The 21,408-nt window shown below is 32.7% G+C and overlaps 2 protein-coding genes across 2 annotated transcripts; both read left to right on the top strand.

The window, feature by feature from the left end:
- Positions 1-5,223: 5,223 nt before the first annotated feature.
- Positions 5,224-6,840, top strand: LOC142529593 (protein FAR1-RELATED SEQUENCE 5-like). Its single transcript, XM_075635161.1, has 2 exons — positions 5,224-6,647; positions 6,763-6,840. Exon 1 carries the CDS (start codon positions 5,250-5,252, stop codon positions 6,339-6,341), a length of 1,092 nt encoding a protein of 363 aa, XP_075491276.1. The 5' UTR covers positions 5,224-5,249; the 3' UTR covers positions 6,342-6,647; positions 6,763-6,840.
- A 9,859-nt stretch (positions 6,841-16,699) lies between these two features.
- LOC142529990 (transcription factor MYB60-like) lies at positions 16,700-18,516 on the top strand. The gene is made up of 3 exons (XM_075635738.1): positions 16,700-16,983; positions 17,158-17,287; positions 17,502-18,516. Exons 1-3 carry the CDS (start codon positions 16,851-16,853, stop codon positions 18,205-18,207), a joined length of 969 nt encoding a protein of 322 aa, XP_075491853.1. The 5' UTR covers positions 16,700-16,850; the 3' UTR covers positions 18,208-18,516.
- The last annotated feature ends 2,892 nt before the right edge of the window (positions 18,517-21,408 follow it).

Below are 21,408 nucleotides of genomic sequence, written 5' to 3' on the forward strand. Positions count from 1 at the left end.
GATAAAATACACTACAAATGATTTAATTGTCCTCAATTTATAAATGATTTTTATAAATCTATGCTAGTAGGTAGAAATTAAAATCAAATAAATGTTTTTATTTATTTTTATATATTATATAATATGATAATTATATAAATGAATTCGATATAATTATATAAATAATTTTTTATAAATATCAATAAAATTATTAGTATCACTCGATTAACCTTAAAATTTGATATTTGACTTGACTCACAAAATCAAGGGCTCAATTATCATATTATATAATATATAAAATTAGGTAAAAATAAATAAATCATGCAAGCACTATCGTCGCATGAACAGATAAAAAATATGAACTCAAGCAACAACTTTGAAATTATAAAATTTATTATGATAATGTTAATTTTTTCATTACAATCTAATATATAAATTTAATCACTCTTATTAAAATCATACCAAATATTAAATATAATATCCTACATCTTATTTATCCTTAACTTATCATTATATTATATCACATGTTTATCCTATCATGTGTACCAAACTAATATCGTGAGACCGTCTTACACAAATTTTTGCCTTAATATACTCTATCATTTTTACTTTTATACCATTATTGTATTTTTATGTATATTTTTTAGGTGATTCTTATCTTGAGCGTCGGAAAGTTTGCATTTCTAATATTGCTCATAAGGCAGGTGACAACCCACAAAGCTTACCTGTGAGAAGTGTTGAATGATCATTTGGCTACCTAGATTGACTGAAGACCCATATTAGCTGATTATCTGGATCCTACTAATGGCATGTGCAAGGATGGAGCTAGACACTTTACGGGAGAAGATCATGTGTTGTGCATGGTCCAACAGCACCCTGTACTGTGCAATCAAACGACGTAGCATCTGTTTTTTTCACTTTTCAATTGGGCTTGGAAAAACATGAGCCCAAATTTCCATCTTTTTTTCTCCATTTCACTTTGTTTCCCATGAGCCCAAATTTCCCTCTTTTTTCATTTCATTTCACTTTGTTTCCATGCGCCCTGGAACTTGGCTAATTTGAGAATCCCAGAAAATCTGAGCATTGTGCCGCTCGAAGGTCCAGAAGCCATAGGTGCGCAGAGGTAATGTAAAGGCCCGTATTTCGTATTCATATTTTAGCGGAATTATTAAAAATTTTCTAAATAAATAATTATCTTGCTTCATTTATGAAATAAACATGAAAATAATTTTAACTTTAAAATTACAGCGGAAGTCAACATCGTATTTCCAACAACAACTAAAAATAATCCATCATAATAAAATTTAGTTTGAACGATAAAAAAGGTACATAAACTAAAACATGAGGTCCTCAGGTTTACTACTGCTGCCCCAAAATAGCTCACTGGTCTCCGCCCGCAGCCTCGACCTCATCAATACCTACAACAATCAAGTCTAGTGAGTCTAAAGACTCAACATGTATATATCGTGAATAACAAGTAAATATATCATAAAATCGCATGCAACGTAAAAATATGGTATCTTAAAGCGCATGGTGAAAATCGTATCATGAATAATTATAACTACGTGCATATCTGAAAATCATACGTAAAAACTTTGCTCAATCGAGCTCTGTCATATCATATCATAATTTTCTGGTAGAGATAATGTTTATAAGCAAGTGACCCATAACATAACGTGAGTGCCTGATCAGACTAAACCACAGTATACTGGGCGGTATAGATCACCACAGCCCTTGGACTGGATATCCGTACCCATACATAATCGTAAACAGGTCGTAAGTCACCGGGTGGAGAGGTCCTCGGTTGCGCCTACCGACTTCCAAACCCATAAACATAAGATGGCCACAAGACATATCGCATATATCTCAAAAATAAACATTTTATATTTTTATGCACGTAATATAATCATAACCTTATTTTTACCGGATGATTTGGATCGCTCCCATGCTTGCTGCAACCTAATTCTAATATGTGACATATGCAAATATTCTTATCTTGACCAAAACTTAACAATAGAATCAAAAAACGAGACGATTCGGATCAACAACTTGATTTTTAATCATTGCATCGTACCAACCCGAACCAACATTAAACCAACGTTTAACCATGATTAAAAATACCCCAAACATACTGAAAAATATGCATGATGATAGCTGTACAGGAAAATTGGTGAATGGAATTCAAAAATATAAAACACTCTTTCGAGAGTCATTTTGGCACATTGCACCGTAAATTCTCGTACGACCTCTAAACTCGGCCAAATCATGAACGGCCAAAAACATGACTTTCCTAACTTATTAAGGTATTGTCCAGTCCAAGGCCATGGGCTAAAAGCCAACCAAGAACTCAGACCAACCTCAGAAACCGAACTCAAGTCTGCTGTTAAAAAAATAAAAAATACAGCAGCGGCCATTGCGCGTGTGAGGGGAAAAAACCCGAAATTTCATGACCATTGGTTTGAACCACCAACCAGAGACTCTTACCAACATCCTAAGACATGGCTTGGACCATGGCTAAGGGCTAAAAGCCAACCACAAACCAAGCTAACACATAGGTCATTGAAACATACTAGCCGAGAACCCCAAATTCTGTGCAATGGGATGTATTGAATGGTTTTATTGTCTAGTGTCGTTCCAGTGGTCATTTCATTGACCATGGCTCGATCTAAACATGATGGAGTGTTGTATGAACCATGGATATGGGCTAGAAGCCAACCACAAACCACTCAACACTCCCAAAACCGAAGCTCACTCCTACAGATTTCAGAAATTTCAAAACCGAGGGACATTTGCCATGTAAATGTAAAAATCTGATGAAGCCGTGAACCAAACCTTGAAAGGTTGATTTGGTCACGTCCTAGACATGATAAGGAAGGGTTCTAACCATGGATACAGCCCCTAGGACAGCCAAGATTTGAACACACTCCTTAACCAACCAAGAACAAAAACCGTGGCTCAAATTTGTATCTTTGGAAAAAGTTGCTGTCATTACTGTATTTGTGAGGTTATGGATGTAAACCAATGGACCAATAACACCCTAACACACTCTAAATTATGCCTAGACGCAGCCATGAGTGCCTGGAACCGAGCAACCCCCTGTAAGCAACAAAACACACCAAACCGTGAAGTTGAAAACAAAAGAGCCGAGAAATTCTGTACAGATTTTTGCTTGGAAAGTTGCTGTCATTTTCGTGTTGTTGCTTAAATCATGAACATATAATGGTTTAAAATTATCTATATGACTTGATTGAAGAGGCAAGAAACCATATATACATGCCTGGAATTTGTTTTGACAAAAACAAATCAATACGACGAATACGAGCGGCGGAATCGGAGCTGGTTTTCTCTCTTATTTCTGCTGCTGAGTCTCGGTTCTAAGCTGCTGGTTCTCTGCTGATTTCGAAGGTAAGGATGTGTAGAAAATGTAGATAATGAAGATGAAGGTTCAAGGGGTGATAAATGGGTATTGAAGTGCATTAAGATGGAGGTTACAAGTCAAGAGGTGGAATGGTTTTGAAATGATTTCTCCTCTAGCTGCCGTTGCTTATTTTCCTTATTCTTACAGTATATGCACATTGATTTGCTAGGATAGTGGTTTGAGTAAGATTGAGGTGTATTATAGTATTTGAATTTACTAATAACTATTGAATTAAAGGTGATGAATTGTATTCATTTTAAAGGTCATTGAGGTGACTTGAATGAGGAGTTATCACACCTACAAAATGGCTTGACCGAAATTATTACTAATTTTAGGCATGGTATAATATTGTTTAAGGCTTATATTTTAACTTCTTAAGGTTTAATACACTCATTATATATTTTAATGAATTAACCAATTGCTTTAGGATAGAATCTTGCATTGCATGCATGGTCTAAAAATTTAAGTATTTAAATGCTATATTTAATTTCTTGAATATATTATACCTAGATTAATTCATCCTCATTTGTTTACACATTTTAATATAAGCTTTAATTAAATATTGAATCTAAAAGAATTTATTTAATAATTTAGCTCCAATTAATTTAATAAATCCTAAAACATTCTATTTCTTTAAATTAAATTAATCCTTGACTTAGATTAAATTTAAGAATAATTTTCTTAGTATTAATCTTAACTCTAATCTCTAAACTCCGGTCCGGCCTCACGTATTTATCCCGAAAAGACAAAACTAAACATTTACTTTTAAAATAAATAAAACACTTTATATATTCATAAAAATTTATTTTTGATTTACATAATAGCAATTATGCATGGCTTATACGTAATTTGATTTTCGGGTTCTACAGGTAAGCTCCACATTTCCTTAGTTTTCTGGCACTTGTCTTTCCTATCATACAAACACTCCCTAAATTTCCTGTCCCTCTCCTTGGGATCCTCCATCATTCGCAGAATCAAATTCTCTCCATTTCACATTGTTTCATTTGTTATTTAAACATTAAAACTGTATAAGATGTTAAAATTTATTTCACACCATTTTTCACGCATATGTTAATTAGATTTTTCATATCTGTAGAAGCGCTCAGTTTAGCCAAGATTTGTTTTGTAATATTGTTCATGTATAAAGACAAAAATCTAATTGATCAGCAGGTTTCTTGATGGATTGTGATTCAGATATTGAATTCAAACCTAAGATTGGTATGAAATTTGACAGCTTAGATGAGACTTGGAAGTATTGGGTTGAATATGGTGGAAAAACTGGATTTGGAGTTAGGAAACATTATTTTAATAAGAATAAGAACACTGGCTTTGTAACTTCGTATAAATATGTTTGTTGCAAGGAGGGCGTTCGTAAACAAGACAAAAGAGATTTTTTGACACTCAATCCTCGGGTTGAGACTCGAACAAATTGTAAAATAAGATTGGGAGTGACATTTGACGATGGTAAGTATAAAGTTACTGAATTTATCGAAGAGCATAATCACCCGCTTCATCTTCAAGAGACAGTTCACATGTTGGCTTCCCAACGTAATGTTACAGAAGTTCAAGCCTATGAGATTGATTTGGCAGTCGATGTTGGACTTAAACAGAAATCGACTTTTCAATTGATGAGTGGACATGCAGGAGGAAGAGATGGTTTCGGTTATACCATGTTGGATGCTAAAAACTATATTCGATCCAAAAGACAAAGAATTAATATGGTATATGGGGAAGTTGGTTGTCTGATGCGATATTTTCAACAACAATTATCTAAAAATCCATTATTTTACCATGCTAATCAGATGGATGTGGAGGAACAAATAACTAATGTTTTTTGGGCCGATGCAAAAGAATGCTAATTGACTATGAGTACTTTGGTGATGTTGTGTCACTCGATACCACATATTGTACGAACCGTGCACACCGACCACTTTCTATCTTCTCAGGTTTCAATCATCATAGAGGAGCGGTGATTTTTGGTGCAGCACTTTTGTATGATGAGACTACAGCATCATTTAAATGGTTGTTTGAAACATTTTTAGAAGCACACAAGCAAAAAAGACCTCTCACTATCTTCACAGACCAAGATCAAGCTATGGCAAAGGCTTTGAAGGAGGTGATGCCTGAGATATTCCATGGATTGTGCACATGGCACTTAATGCAAAATGGCATCAAGCACTTGGGAAACTTGACAAAGGATGGTTCTCATTTCTTAACTGATTTTAAGAGGTGCATGTATGGTATTGATGATGAGACCCAGTTTGAGGAGGCATGGATTGTCCTACTAGCACAATATAGTATTCATGAAAACACATGGCTACAATCCACTTACAGTATAAAAGAGAAATGGGCAGCTTGTTACACGAAGAAGGCTTTTACGCTTGGTATGAGGAGCACACAACTTAGTGAGAGCATCAATTCTGATATCAAGATTTGTATGAACCCCGACTTAGACATAATGCAATTTTTTAAGCATTTCGAACAGGTCTTACAGAACAAACGATACAATGAGCTAAGGTCTGAATTTGAGGCACGCCAAAAATTACCGAGATTAAAGCTAGAGAGTTCTCCTATGTTGCGTCAACTTTCTGAGATTTATACCCCCACGGTCTTTAATTTATTTCAAATGGAGTTTGTTTTGTTTGTAGCTACTTACATAAAATATAAAAATGAAACCCAACCATTATTTGAATATGTTGTTGGGCAAATCGATAAGGATGGAGAATGGAGAGTGTCATTTAATCCTAGCACCAAGATGATTTCATGTACTTGCCGAAAATTTGAGATGACTGGTTTATTGTGTTGTCATGCTGTGAAAGTATATGATGTCATGGATGTCAAAATACTTCCAGAGCATTATATCTTGAATAGGTGGACGAGAAAGCTAGGAGTGGAGTGGTACACGATTATATGGGCAACGAAGTCAAAGAAGATCATAAACTAGAAAGTACGGAACGATATAGAAAACTTTTGTATGATGCTCGTAAGGCTGGCGACCGAGGCATCCGTCCACCCATCAACTTTTTCTTTGGTGCATAATTCGGTGTGTGATCTAACCAAGCAGGTCATGGAAATGCGTCTGACAGAAGTGAGCCAAGACAACAATGGTTGTGCCAGGACATCATCAATAGAACCTTCCATGGTACAAGCAAAAGGATTCAAAAAAAGAATTGGTGTGAAAAAATCGAAACGATTGAAGAGTTGGGTAGAACTTCAATCAAATCGAAGAAAAACAAATCCGAAATTCAAGGTAAATATATTTATTACTATTGACAGTTTATGGAAACCAAAATTGCCTAAATTATTTTTTTTACAATCATTGTAGGACAATGAAAACCATGATGAATTGCCTATATCTTATTCAGTACCGTCGGTACCTCATGCATATGTTCAAGCAGCTGGGAGTCAATTCAATTTCACCGAATTATTGACGGTATGAACTTGAATGATATATATAATTTTTTTGGTGTGTCAAAATTTTAAGCAAAAAAAATTTCATTCTTGTAAGGTGAAAATGTTTATTATGATATGTATTCTTGTTTAATGTATGCACCACTTGACCATCCCCAATATTCTCTTGAAGCCATGGATTTCAACGAAGATATATCTAACACGTATTCTTGAATTGTTGTCTTTCTTTTTGAAGGTATAATACAATTATTTGAATTTAATTAATGCTCAAAATGTATGAGTAATTTTTTTGTCTATAAACTATGCAAAGTTGTTTTATCAGAGATTCAGAATACTTTTTCATTTGTCAATTTAGTTGCTTTGCTTCAATTTTTTTGTAGTTATTGCAATTATTGTGTAACTATCTTAAATATTGTTTTGCTTAAGTGGGATCTCATTTAAGAAAATAGCAGATGATCCTCATATTTTTTTGTAGGTTTTACATTTCTCGAATAAATGACGTCGTGATTTATGGTTAAGAATTTTATATGCCACTGAATAAAAATGTTTTCCTTATACTTATTAAAATAATTTCACGAGGTTCATGATCTCCTTATTGAAAATATTAGTAGAACGACTCCTAATATCACATATTTATTACTTGAATTTGATATTTAGAATTTTTTGGGTGTGTCAAAATTTAAGTTAACAAGTATGAATTTTTTTTAACAAGTAAACATATTTTTAAGGTCGGAGTATAATTTTTTTCGTTATATGGAAAATTTGTTAACAAGTAAAAATATTATCACTAATATAATAATATCTAATTTTAAAATCATTAATTTAACTTAATAGAAATAAATTATATACATTATTTCCTATAACATAAATTTAATTATAATTTAAAAAAATTTCGTTTAGTTTAATTTCTTAAGTGAGGAAAAGGGATAGCCAAACAGCCCGTTAACCATTTGCCTTCTCTTTCTGTTATTTTTGTTTGCATATATGCGACCGCTTGTTGTCCCCACATTCCATATCTCAAGATTGGAAAACCAATAATTGACAAAACATAACACAGTACCAATTGAAAAGTGAAAAAAACAGATGCTACGTCGTTTGATTGCACAGTACAAGATGCTGTTGGACCATGCACAGCAGAGGATCTTCTCCCGACACTTTACGAGGGGTACAAATATTTTCTTTTTCAAAATAAGTCATCGTCAAAAAATTTAAAAGATGAATATAGTTTTGTTTTTTAAAAAAAAAAAAAAATTTATTCACAATAAATATATCAAAATTATTTAATGGGTGCCATCGTGGGAATCGATACACCATGGGATCAATGAAAGAGATGAATATTCGACCTCTGAGAAGGTGAAAGAGAAGATCAAGTCAGTTATAATGGAGAAGGCATAGAGGGCAACTATCCTATGTTTCGGCTTTTTTAGCGAAATGTCCAAGGAAAAGTCTGCAGTCGCTATGTGGCTTAAACTTGCAAAGTTGTATATGACCAAGTCCCTGGACAATCAGCTCTATATGAAACAATGACTATACTCTTCCAAGATCTGAGAAGAAAAGAACCTTGCGGATCAAATAGATAAGTTCATCGTCATCTTAAGAATCTTGAAGTCAAGTTGGAAGATGAAGATAGGGCATCGATTCTACTGAATGTTTTACCAAAGAATTATGAAAACTTCAAGGATTCGATGTTGTAAGGAAGAGAAAAATCTTTTACTGTTGAAGAAGTGCAATATATTGTACAAAATAAAAAAAACTACGAAGAAAGATAAACCAACATGGAGAATCACAAGGTGAAATACTAAACGCATGTGATAGATTAGAGAGAAGAGCATAAAGATCAAATGAATATATCAAGATCGAAAAACCAAGTTAAATATAAATGTTTCCAATGCAAATGGATGCTTAAAGATACTAAAGATTGAAAATAAAACACAATTCTAATGTAGAATTTTCTTGGATAAGATCATTACTAGCAATGTATCGATTATCAATAACAGTACAATGTCTTCGAGAATTAAAAATAAAAATAGTTCCAATATATTGAACTAGATAGTCTATTACAAGAGACATACAAAAAAAAAAAAAAATAGGACTTAAAATTCAGGATTTGGAGTTTTTTATACTAATTTAGAATTTGAGATTTGAAACAATATAAAAACTTTAAAATATTTTGTGTTTTTATTTCACTTTATTTTATTTTTATTTTAAAAATTTGTAAACAATTTTTTTTAAAAAAAAAATTGAGCCCCCATAACCCATTAAACAAATTTTTCCATGGAGAGGGCATTAGCCACTAATGGCCACCCCTTGTGCTTTGTCATGTAAGAGTATTTATTCGTTGCATCGTTTATGAATGACTAGTAAATTATCTAATAAAATAATTTTAACTCGAATTCGGTTAGGATCAAATAACATATTCAAGTTTGGATGAAATTCCATAATTTTGAATATAAATCAAGTATTTTTTTTATATTATTATATTTTTTAATTTAAAAAAAAATGAAGAGGAAGACTAGAGGAGAGATTATGTGTGTGTGGTCGTTGGTTGTAGGAATGTCGGATTGAATAGTTCGGAGGTTGTATTTTGAACCAGATTTTGGATCCAAATCTCTCAGATTTCGCCACTGGACCCAATCGTAGAATCCAAACCCTTCCGGTCCACAAATTGGCCCCTCTCTCGGATCCAGTTAGCTGTAATTCGATTTCTCGACAAAGCACATAAAAAGATGAAATTACCAAACCACCCCTGAAATGCCAGTAGATTTTAATGTTCCATATCTTTCGACCTCTATATCTGATCTTCGTCGAGAAGGAACATTGTTTGTTTTTATTTTGTTTTACGATAATTAATATTAAAATAATTATATAATTTTAGTTATTTTAATTTACCAATCTTTGATTATGTCATCCAACGAACAAAAATATAAATTTTTACAACGTTTATTTGATCAATGTCTCTGTCTCCAAAATAATTTTACCGTATATCTATATATTTCATGTAACATAAAATAATAGAAGGTACTCAATACGAATGGCTTTCGAATCTCTCGGAAAATAAAAACTTGTGAAAGAATCAGTTTTGCAATTTTTCACTTCACTGGAATACATTTGAGAATGTCATTTTCTTAAAAAAAATTAGTTGATCAAAGTTAAAAAATAAAGAGTAAGTCTCTTGTGAGACGGTCTCACGAATTTTTATCTGTGATACGGGTCAATTTTACCGATATTCACAATAAAAAGTAATACTTTTAGCATAAAAAGTAATATTTTTTCATGGATGATCCAAATAAGAGATATGTCTCACAAAATACGACCGTGAAACCGTCTAACACAAGTTTTTGCAAAAAATAAAATACCCCTCGCTTGTCATGGTTTGATGACATGTCTAATTCGTATATCATCCAACACCAGAATCAATGGTGCATGTATAAGTCATAAGTGGACCTTTTTTTTTTAATTTAATCTACTATTAATTTCTTATTATTTACAATTTTTTCCTAAACACTTATCCAAATTTCAAATTCATTCATAAATATTTGTCTGATGGAAGCGTATGATGCATATCTACATGGATCTATAACTTTTGACTGATATTCTTATAGTATATCGACCACGAACAAAATATACTCGTAGTATATAAGTATTATGAGAACACTGACGATAGTTTCACGACACACGAATCTTTGTTTATGAATATGAGATGGAGATATGATATTTTCAGCGTTTGAAGTTTTGGTATGTCACATATGATTTCCCACAAATCTCTTTTATTGAGAGACCAAACCATATCAAATAAGATAGCAGATAGATATCAAACTCTTAACATGAGATTGATTAAATTAGCAGCACACGTGGCGACTAAGTCCAACATTTTTTTTGTCCAAGGCATGAGTAATTCTTGATGATTTTTTTTTAAAAAATTATATCTGTCATTTTCTATGTATTACTAATATTAAACTTAAGTTGTGAGAGACAAACAAAAGAAAAAAAATATTAAAATACTGGACACAGAATCGAGCACTAACTTCATCACCAAAATATATAGTTGATAACAACAATGCAACTCAAATCTTTTAAAACGTCCATCAGCTCAAACATCATGTTTCGATGATTCTCATAGCTTGGACAATTATTGATTCAAATTGTTCACCTTCTCAATGATTGTAACCATGTGAATCGATCAAGTGACCTTCAGTTTGATACAATTTTTATAATCGATCGTCTGCCTTTTTTTACCTTAATTCATAGCTTATGATAACAACTGAAGGGAAATATATTTTCTTTATTTGATTGATATAATTTCTTATCTTAAATAATTTTCCTAATATTATCTTTCCTTGTTGATTTGATTGTGTATAATATTTAATAAGATTTTGTCTTTCTAGATAAGTGATAAAAATGATAAGCTCTCTTTTAATATGATATTTATGATATGATATCTTATTCCTAATAGAATCCTTATTTCCTTATTGTGCAAGATTCTTTATTGATAAACCCTACGTTTATAAATAAGAGGCTTTAAGTCATGAAGTGGAGGCTTTTGACGCAACACAAATTTCAGAGAAAGACTAACAAAGTTGTTGCTGTCTTGATGTAAGGCCCGAGAATTTTATCCTATTAATCTGAAATGATTTGGGGGATAATTGATATGATTATAGACGGAAAGGATCGGACCGGGAAAGATGAGATAATGCATGAAAATGTGCGAGGAACAGTAGCCCTCGCGCATATGCGCGGAGCAGATGCGCGCATATGCGCGACGTGGGCAGAGGACCTCGCGCATATGCGCGAGGTGAGTCGCGTATATGCGCGAGCCTGTAAAAGCGAAGTCCAGAGGACCTCGCGCATATGCGCGGAAATGAGTCGCGCATATACGCGAGCTGCCGAGAAGTTTATCCACGAGACCCGTAGGTCTCGCGCATATGCGCCGATATTAGTCGCGCATATGCGCGAGACGTGCAGTAGGCACACCGAGCCACTTGGCTTATTGCATGTACGAGATGTGTGTATATATATATATATATACCTTGCAATTCTTCAAAAACAAGAAACCGAAGGAAAGAATCGTATAGAAAGCTTCAGAGAAAGAGTGAAAAATCCTTACGCCTTTTGTGAGAAATCCGTCTATCTGATTTTGAATCCGACTTCGGTATTGAGTTCCTATCGACGTAGGCTACAACTGGACGTAAGTTTTACTACGTTTTGATATGATTTGAAATTATGGTATTGTCAGAATCTGATACGATTCTTATATGATGTTCTGGTCATGTTAGACATCGTATAATCGAAATCGGACTGAAGAATAAATACCATATGGAATTGTTATGATTTTCGGAGTAGTTTTGGAGTCGATTTGATATCAAAATTGAATTATTACCGATTATGAGATGTTAGAATTGATATCTGACTGAGATGATATTGCTGGGTATATTGAGACTATGACGTTGTGCTGTTGAAACAGAATTTGATTGAATTCTGATTATATCCAGTGTTGTTTGAGTGGTGTATTGATACCGTACCCTCGATATTGTTATTGTCAGATTGAGTATTGACAGGCTTTTGAGTTCGAGACTTCGACAGAGTCAGGGTATCAGAAAGAAAGGTATAAATTAATGTTGAGTTGGGATTACACAACTCGAGTGAGGTTTGACTCGAGTCTCCCTAAATCACATACTTAGTTTATTACATTGATATTTGTAATTGATGAGATTGATGTTTATAGTCTATTGATTTATAGCCACTGCATGTATTGACTACTGATTCGTTTAGTCATTGGCTGATTCGCCTAGTCACCGGCTGATTCGTCTAGTTATCGACTGATTCGTCTAAACTTTGGCTGATTCGCTTAATTACTGACTAATTCGTCTAATTATTGGCTGATTCGCTTAATCCTTGACTGATTCGTCAATTCTGTGGCTGTTTCGCCCAGACACTGGATATATGAATTATATCGATGCCGTTTAGGGTTGATTAATTCCTATCGACTGAGATTCGATATAATTATCAATATCCAGACATTGGGATCCCTAGATTAGGAATGAGTCGAGTCTGAGACGACGCGTTGTTTGAGTCAAGTCTGATACGACTAGTTGATTTACAGTTTTGATATCATACATGTTTGTTGATTGGCTGCATGTGAATGATATTTGTTATATGCTTTTGTATATGTTTTTATATGATTGCATGTTTACATTGTTTATACTGGGATTTATTCTCACCGGAGTTATCCGGCTGTTGTCTTGTTTTGTATGTGTGCATGACAATAGGTGGGACAGGTTCAGGGTCGAGGAGATGAGGAAAGATCGTGATTAGAGTGGAGGCTCCGGACTTGGATTAGAGATAGGGTTGGACAATTGATATTAGCTGTTAAACCTTAGTTGAATAAATGTATGTAGTACAGGACTTGTACTTTTATACTGAGATGTATATATGTTTTATTTCACTACGTTCCGCATTTTAAAAAAAAATTTAGACCCTGTTTTATAATTGATTAATTAGTCCCAGAAAGTGATTAAGAACATGATTAGCGTCCGGGTCCCCACACTTGATGAGGAGTTTTCTTACGTGGGGAATTTTTCGTGGAGATTTTTAGTGAAAAGATTTTCGTAGGAGAGTTTTCCGTGAAAGTATTTTTCGTGAAGAGTTTTTGTGGAGGTGATTTACGTGAAGGGATGTTCGTGGGGACTCTTGGATCAATCATACGCTCACTTTCGTACTCCTTGGAATTTCAGAGAAGTATTTCTTTAAAAGACGTGTTGCATTGAAGATTGCTGATATCAAGTGTTGCCATAATTGTCGGAGAAATTTCAGACAACACGCGTGCAAGTGTTGGCTGAAGATCAGGTTTTGTTGCTCCAAACTTTTGGCATTTAGTTTTGCTTTCTTGCTTAAGTTTTAATTTATTGGTTGTTTTAGAAAGCCGTTTATTTTCTCAACGTGTTGAGGAAATTGATTTTAGTGAGAATCACTAGTGATTGTTTTTTGTAAACGATTTATTTTTCTAGTGATTAATTTTTGCCATAAGTCATCGCACAAGTATAATAAATACTTGTGCATATTAATTTCGTCTATCTATTTACTTAAAGTGAATTTGTGTTACAAAATATAATATTCCGCTGCATGTTGTCCGAGATGTTGTAACATCTGGCACAACATTTGATTATGATAAAACACAAATTTACTATTTTTATTGTTGTTTATATATTTACCCATAACTGTCGAACAATATATTCTTACAATAATACAACTCACAACTCAGATATTTTAAATCATATTATATCTCAAACGGCACGTTTCTATGACTATGCTAATATAGACAAATACTAATTCTCAACACGATGATTTTCTTGTAGGAGTAGAGTCGATTGTCAAATATTTAATACGAGTGTAACCATGCCCACTTGTGTTAATTAATCACCACATAATGAACATGGGGACAGACCTATGTAGGAGAGAAAAGTAAAACCGATCGAGGTGATATTTTTCCCTCGATGAAAAATTTATATACATAATGTAAATTTATGATATTGACATAAAATCATTTATTTTTACCAAATTTATGAGTTGATTGAACCGAACTTGTACTATACACTGGGCCTAGCTAGCTAATCAAACCAAAATGGGATGGATTTTGATGTTCAACAACCGCCATTAACTGCCATAGTATACTGGTAGTCACGTAAAGTTATATATATATATATATATATATAATATATATATATATAAGTACTTACGAATTTTTATATGTGAGACGAGTCAACCTTATCGATATTCACAATAGAACGTAATACTCTTAGCATAAAAAGTAATATTTTTCATGTATGACCCAAATAAGATATCTGTCTCACAAAACACGACCCGTAAGATAGTTTCACACAAGTTTTTGCCTATATATATATATATTAATGTATCAACGTACGTATTGCATGTTTATATAATATATTTGATTTATACTTAAATGATGATCAAAATATAATTATAAGAAATAATGAAAGACTACACAACAAGTAAGAATTTAAAAAATAAATAGAAAAAGAAAGGAAAAAAAGATTCAAGTAGAAATTAAACATACAACTTAATATTTAGGAAATAAAGACTTTATCCGTTGAGTTACTGGTGACTTGTATTAAAGTTTTAACACTTTATTAATATATATAATTATTAAAATAGACAATGACACCAAAAGTTAGTTACTCTAAGTGCATCAAACTTAATAATATACTAGTAAAGATGCACACGTATTGCATGTGTTATTGTTATTTTTAATGTGATCAAATGATACTAAAAAATTAACACGAAATTATTTTCAATTTAGAAGAGTTGTTCGATTGGAAGTTTTGTTTAAAATTTTTTTTATGTAACATATGGAGTGACTTGAGCAGATTTTTAGTATGGTAAGAAAGGTAGTATTCATTAATTTATCGAAACCTATTTTTTAATATATATAAATTAGTTTAATCGATATTTGTATATAAATTAACATCAATCTCTATCTGAGGTCGTTCCATGATCCAGGGCATGGTGTGAAATGGGTGGCGGGGGGGCCTGGGTGATGGAAGAAAGTACAAATAAATTAGTGTAGAGTATATCCGCTGACAAAATAATTGTTTCAATTACTGACAGAAACAATGAAGGCCCAAATGCACACACAAACTTAGGCCAACACAAAAATAAATAGCTGTTGTGCCACCACGTGATTCTTGAATAGGAAAATAATTAACTCATTAAAACTTTTTAGTTGAATTTGGTTATCTACGTTGTCCAATTTCAATTTAGTATTTTATCCTCTATTTTTCGACATATTTTAGTCATTTTTTATTTGAGTGCTAATGTGACATTTCACATATGTCAATATCACATAAACGCCGAATTCGTGTTGCATGAGCGTCACTTTAAAAAAAGACTAAATTCCAAAATAACAAAGTTAGGTGACTCAAACTGAAATTTGACAACATTAACGATCAAAATCACAAAAAAAAAATCTCAAACTTTTGGATATTGACCTGCTTCTTTTTCATTCTCTTCCATTCAAGTAAAAACAATATATATATACTCAGAAGAGCCTGTCTAATAGGGTTTGTCCAATGCGATTTACCTAGTTAGTGTGATTTGTAGGTTACTGCATTAGCGTGAGAATTATCGAAGAATAACGATTGCAGGTTCTATCATACCTATATATATATATATGCATGTATGTGTGTGTATACTAAGGTTAGATTGTGACAAAAGTTCTTCCTTTAACATGCCAAGGAACTCAAATTATGAATCGATGTGTTTGAGTTTTGCACATATTAACGAATTAAAAGTAAGTACGTACGAGTCATATCGTTATATTTAGAAATAAATTTAAAAAGGATTTAATTAAGGTTCAGATCAACCGATTACGAGTTCATGAACGAGTAAATTAATTAGAGTAGATCTCTTGTGAGAGGGTCTCACGAATCTTTATCTGTGAGACGGGTCAACCCTACCGATATTCACAATAAAAAATAATACTCTTAAAATAATAAGTAATAATTTTTCATGGATGACCCAAATAAGAGATCTGTCTCATAAAATACGACCCGTGAGACCGTCTCACACAAGTTTTTGCCAATTAATTAATCTCGATGGATATCCCGTTTCTTCAAATTCTCAAGGCTTACAACGGAACTAGATAAATATTTTTAAAAGAATTTGAACATGGCATAAAATTAATATATTAAAGAAATTTGAAGTGCTGGACTGATCCTACTTAAAGAAATTTAATGATTGAATTTTATATATATATAAATTTGTAACTGAGTGGACGACTACAATTACTCACCCCAGTGATGTACCTAGTAGCAACCAACACCATGTGAATAGAAGTATATATACCACAGCCCTTTTTCTATGTCACAACATAAGTAGCAAGATAACACAAATATATACATACATACATATATATATATATGTGTATATATATATATATAATCACTTAGATTTTTGTCAGTTTAGAAAAGGTTCATTCACATAAACAGGTTTTTCTCATACCACGTACAAAAGTTAAAGTGCCAAAAAAATGGTAAGGCCTCCATGTTGTGAAAAGGCTGGAATCAAGAAAGGTCCATGGACTCCTGAAGAAGACATTATCTTGGTGTCTTATATTCAAGAACATGGCCCTGGAAATTGGAGATCCGTGCCTACCAGTACCGGTACTTATAAATCTTGGTCATTTTCAAGTTTCAACAATATATATACAGTATGATTTCGAAAGCAACACATACGTTCTTAGATAAAATCTCTCGTCTGATTCAAAATCGTGGTGATCATGTTACTTTTACGGGTGGGTGGAAATGAATTTGTACGTTTTTCTATGTGTTGTTGAGGTCTGTTGAGGTGCAGCAAGAGTTGCAGGCTTAGGTGGACTAATTACCTAAGACCAGGGATCAAGAGAGGGAACTTCACCCCACATGAAGAAGGGATGATAATACACCTTCAAGCTTTGTTGGGAAACAAGTAAGTTCACGTGTAATGATTTTTTTCCTTGGTTTTGAAGTTGTTACAGCAAAAGATCTGGATTTCAATGGTCTTCGTGGTACAAACTGTGTTTAATTATCATGTGATTTTCTCTGCGATATTCCATTATACAACGTGATGGATCAATGTTATTTATGATTTTCTTTCTTTTTTCTTTTTTCTTTTTGTTTTTTGTTTTTTTGGTTGTGGATAGATGGGCCGCTATAGCTTCATATTTGCCTCAAAGAACGGATAATGACATCAAGAACTATTGGAACACACACTTGAAAAAGAAACTCAAGAAATTTCAAATGGGATCTGATCATCATAACTCCACTTCTTATCATCATTTCATGCCGAAAAATGAATACAACAATGAAAGGTTTTTCGACAACAGCAAGCATCAGTATAACTCTAGCGTCATCACGACTGATCCGAACTCTTCGGTGTACGCCTCGAGTGCCGCGAACATATCAAGACTCTTGGAAGGTTGGATGAGAACATCCCCCTTCCAAACCAATAACCACGAGAAAATTGCTTACCATGGTATTTCAGCGGAATGCGACACTACTAATCCCATTGCTGCTGCTGCTGTTCCTGCATCGATTCAGTGTTACAAGCCTGAAATCCAGAATGATGAAGGGATTAATGGGATGAATCCCAGTGACGAATTGCAATGTATTCTGTCCTATAATCACAATTTGAACAGAATGGCTTGTGAAAAATCAGTTTCTTGTGATTCTAGCCAAAAGGGCTCTGAAAACAGTGGATTGATCGATCAAGAAAAGCTTCATTTCATGCACCAGGATAAGCTGAAAAGCAAAACCAACCCTCCATTATCGTTTCTTGAGAAATGGTTGCTGGAAGAAAGTTGTAGTACTCAAGTTGAAGGAGTTATGGAGTTGTCATCAATTTTCTAGGGAGAACGCAAATTTTTTTTTAAAAAACCATCTATGAATTCAAAAATCGTGTGTGTTTCTAAGTTTGAGTTACATGTCGATCTCTTTGACTGAATTAGTCGCAGGAAAGTATATGGATAAGATCTCTCAGAAGCTAATTATGTTCTGCTAGGGTTCCAAAAAGTCGGATCTCCAAGCTTTTATCTGATCTTTTATTATTTTTTTTTTAATTAGTGTCTATTTCATCTTTCTTTTCTAACAACTGTAACTTGTCGAGACATGGTTTCCTAGTTAAATTTCTTATTTTCTTTCATTATTTCGTCTATAATTTTCAATGAATGTGGATAAGTGTGTGAATAGTTGACTTTTCATACTCCATCTACTCTTGACAAGGGATGAAGATGACTCAAATTTTGTTGCAAAATAAAAATTAAATATGATGCTCACTCGGGTATTTTCTTTTTTTTCGATTGTCCAAAATATATAGTCCAAATTATACTTCCTTTTTTTACTGATTATAATGAATAAAATAAAATAAAATAAGAGATTTGTTTTAACAATAATGTTCTTAATCTATGTGAAAAACAAGCCAAGCTGTATACAGTAGCAGAGCCACATGTATAAATACTCGGGCTAGCCCGATTTTTTTTTTTAAAAAAATTATATGTAAATTTTGTATAATTTTGGATTAACATGATATTAGTCCGGGTAAATCAATTTAAAATATTAAAAAATTTTAGAATTTAAAATTCTAGCTCGGACAGATCTGACTGTATATATAAATCGCACTGTATATTCTGGCTTAGCCATGCCTTGTCCAAAACATACGTCCATCTCGGATATTACACTTGTAGCCATATTTATTACGGCTAGCTAGTAGAGATGCGGACCTCAAATAAGAACAACTAAAGCAATGGAGACAATGTATTAAATTCGTGGCAAATGATAGGGATTTTATCAAATTGTTGAAGTCCAAACCCCACAATACAAATTCATATTAAAAAGATCATTTATGGCAAAAAAAATAATTATTATTTTTGTCTTTTGTGACATGTATTCTTTTTTATTTTTTTTTAAAAGATGACAAATGTCTCTTGAAAATGCCACTCGCCAGGGACCATTTTTAACCAGTCCAACCATAGTTTCTTGAAACTATTATTGATTGTGTGTTTCCCTTTAACAGTTTGTCAAATGATTGTGCACCAATGGTCTTAGTATTTCTTCCAAAAATTTGTATTTGCATGTTGAATAATTTCCCATTATCAGTTAAACTTCAATGTCGCTGAAAAAGTAATTTATCAAAACATAGAGATATACACCATATATATGAATATGAACAAAGAGATGAAGTGCGTTTATCTAAGGACCATTCGGTTAATTCAGCCGACCGCTCTACCATTGAGCTACTGGTGATCAATGAGAGATTAGAGAATATAAACTCGCAGAATCATTCAATCCCAGAAAATATAAATTTGTATCAAATTCAGAATTATTTTTTTCAAATTTCACATGTTTAAAAAATTGTGATTTTTACTTCTTCAAATATCAAAATTTTTTGTAGGACCGAAGGCTTGCCGCTTTATCAAAAGCTATAGCTAGTAGTAATGGTGTAACTCAAATATTTTAAACCGCACAGCAGCTCAAGCACCATGGTTCGATCGCTCTAACGTAACAAGCAGAGACAATTATTGCACTCAACAATCTCCCTCCCAATAATTGCACTCCTTGCAATAAATGAGAATCGAACCCGTGACCTTGGCTCTGATATCAATTGTAGGACCGAGCGCTTGCCACTTTATCAAAAGCTATAGCTAGTAGTAATGGTGCAACTCAAATCTTTTAGACCGCACAGCAGCTCAAGCACCACGGTTCGATCGCTCTACCAAACATGGACAATTATTGCACCCAACATTTTTAATAATTAATATTCATTTATTATGAATAAGAATGATTCAAATAGTTATGGAACAATAGCTTTTTTCCCTAATGAAGAAATGAAATTTTGATATGTATTTTTGGAAAAAAAATGGACGACGGTTCACTCTCGACGTACTTATGTTAAATCGTCTCCTCGGTTCGTCTCTCATGTTAATTTGTGAGGTTATGAAGAAGAGCAAAGTGGAAATTATGGCGAGGAAAATGTATTGATAATGGCAATGTCACGAAAGTCTTGCTATTGAAAATTACATGTAATATTTTTGTTCATTTTCCCTTCACGAAGAGGGAATTACATGTGAATGGATTCCCCTTTCGGCTGGTCATGGGATTATTAAACCGAATTATGTGTTTCGAATATTAAATTAATTAATGTTTCTAATGATATGGATATGAAGGAAACGATGTATGGAATAAAAATTCAAAAAATATACACTATTATGTGTGTGTGTGTGTGTGTGTGTGTGTGTGTAAATATATATAACTTGACTTTTGTTAAATTGCAAACAATGATATATATTTTTGGAGTTTGTAAAGTACCGATTATCGAGAAAATGTCTATTTTTTCGCACTTAGAGTCGGTTCGGATACAAAACTAGTGTTATTTATTAAGCATGTTTAACTTAAGTGATTGTTTTTTTTTTAAAATAATAATAATTGGATTCTAGTTTTTCTAAGAAACGAAACGGAGAAAAATTTCCCATCCAAACAGCACATTTTTTGACAAAAAATATTTTCACCCCCAATTTTTTTTTTTTTTTTTGTGTTCCAATGTAAATAGTAGTGGGGTTTTTTAAGTATGTCGAAGTGGTTAAAAGAGAAAATTACATTTTTGATCATGTAATTTGCATTTTTTTCTATTTTTAATCATGTTAACAATGAATTTCTATTTTTAGTCATGTAATTTGCATGTTTTTGGTTCTTTAACTTGCATGTTTTCATTTTTTTTCATTTTTTGACCGGAAGAAACGATGGACTCGATTCAAAAAAGGACCAAAATTGAAAAAAAAAAAATACAAGTCTCATGACTAAAAATAAAACTAATTGTTAATAAGACCAAAAATTTTAAAAGTGCAAATTATATGACCAAAAATGTAATTTTCTCTAGATAAAATTCCAAATATTTCTAAAGTATTTTGATCAATAAATTAATTAATTAGAACGAAGTATTAATTGCAAATTAAAATGACGAAACTTGATTAAAATTCATATTTTTAAACAAATAAACACAGATTGGTATATAACTTTTACAATATCGAGTTATTTTCCAACCTACATTGGGGAAAT

This window comes from Primulina tabacum, chromosome 16 (genome assembly GCF_025594145.1).
Source record: "Primulina tabacum isolate GXHZ01 chromosome 16, ASM2559414v2, whole genome shotgun sequence".
NCBI classification, from domain to species: domain Eukaryota; kingdom Viridiplantae; phylum Streptophyta; class Magnoliopsida; order Lamiales; family Gesneriaceae; genus Primulina; species Primulina tabacum.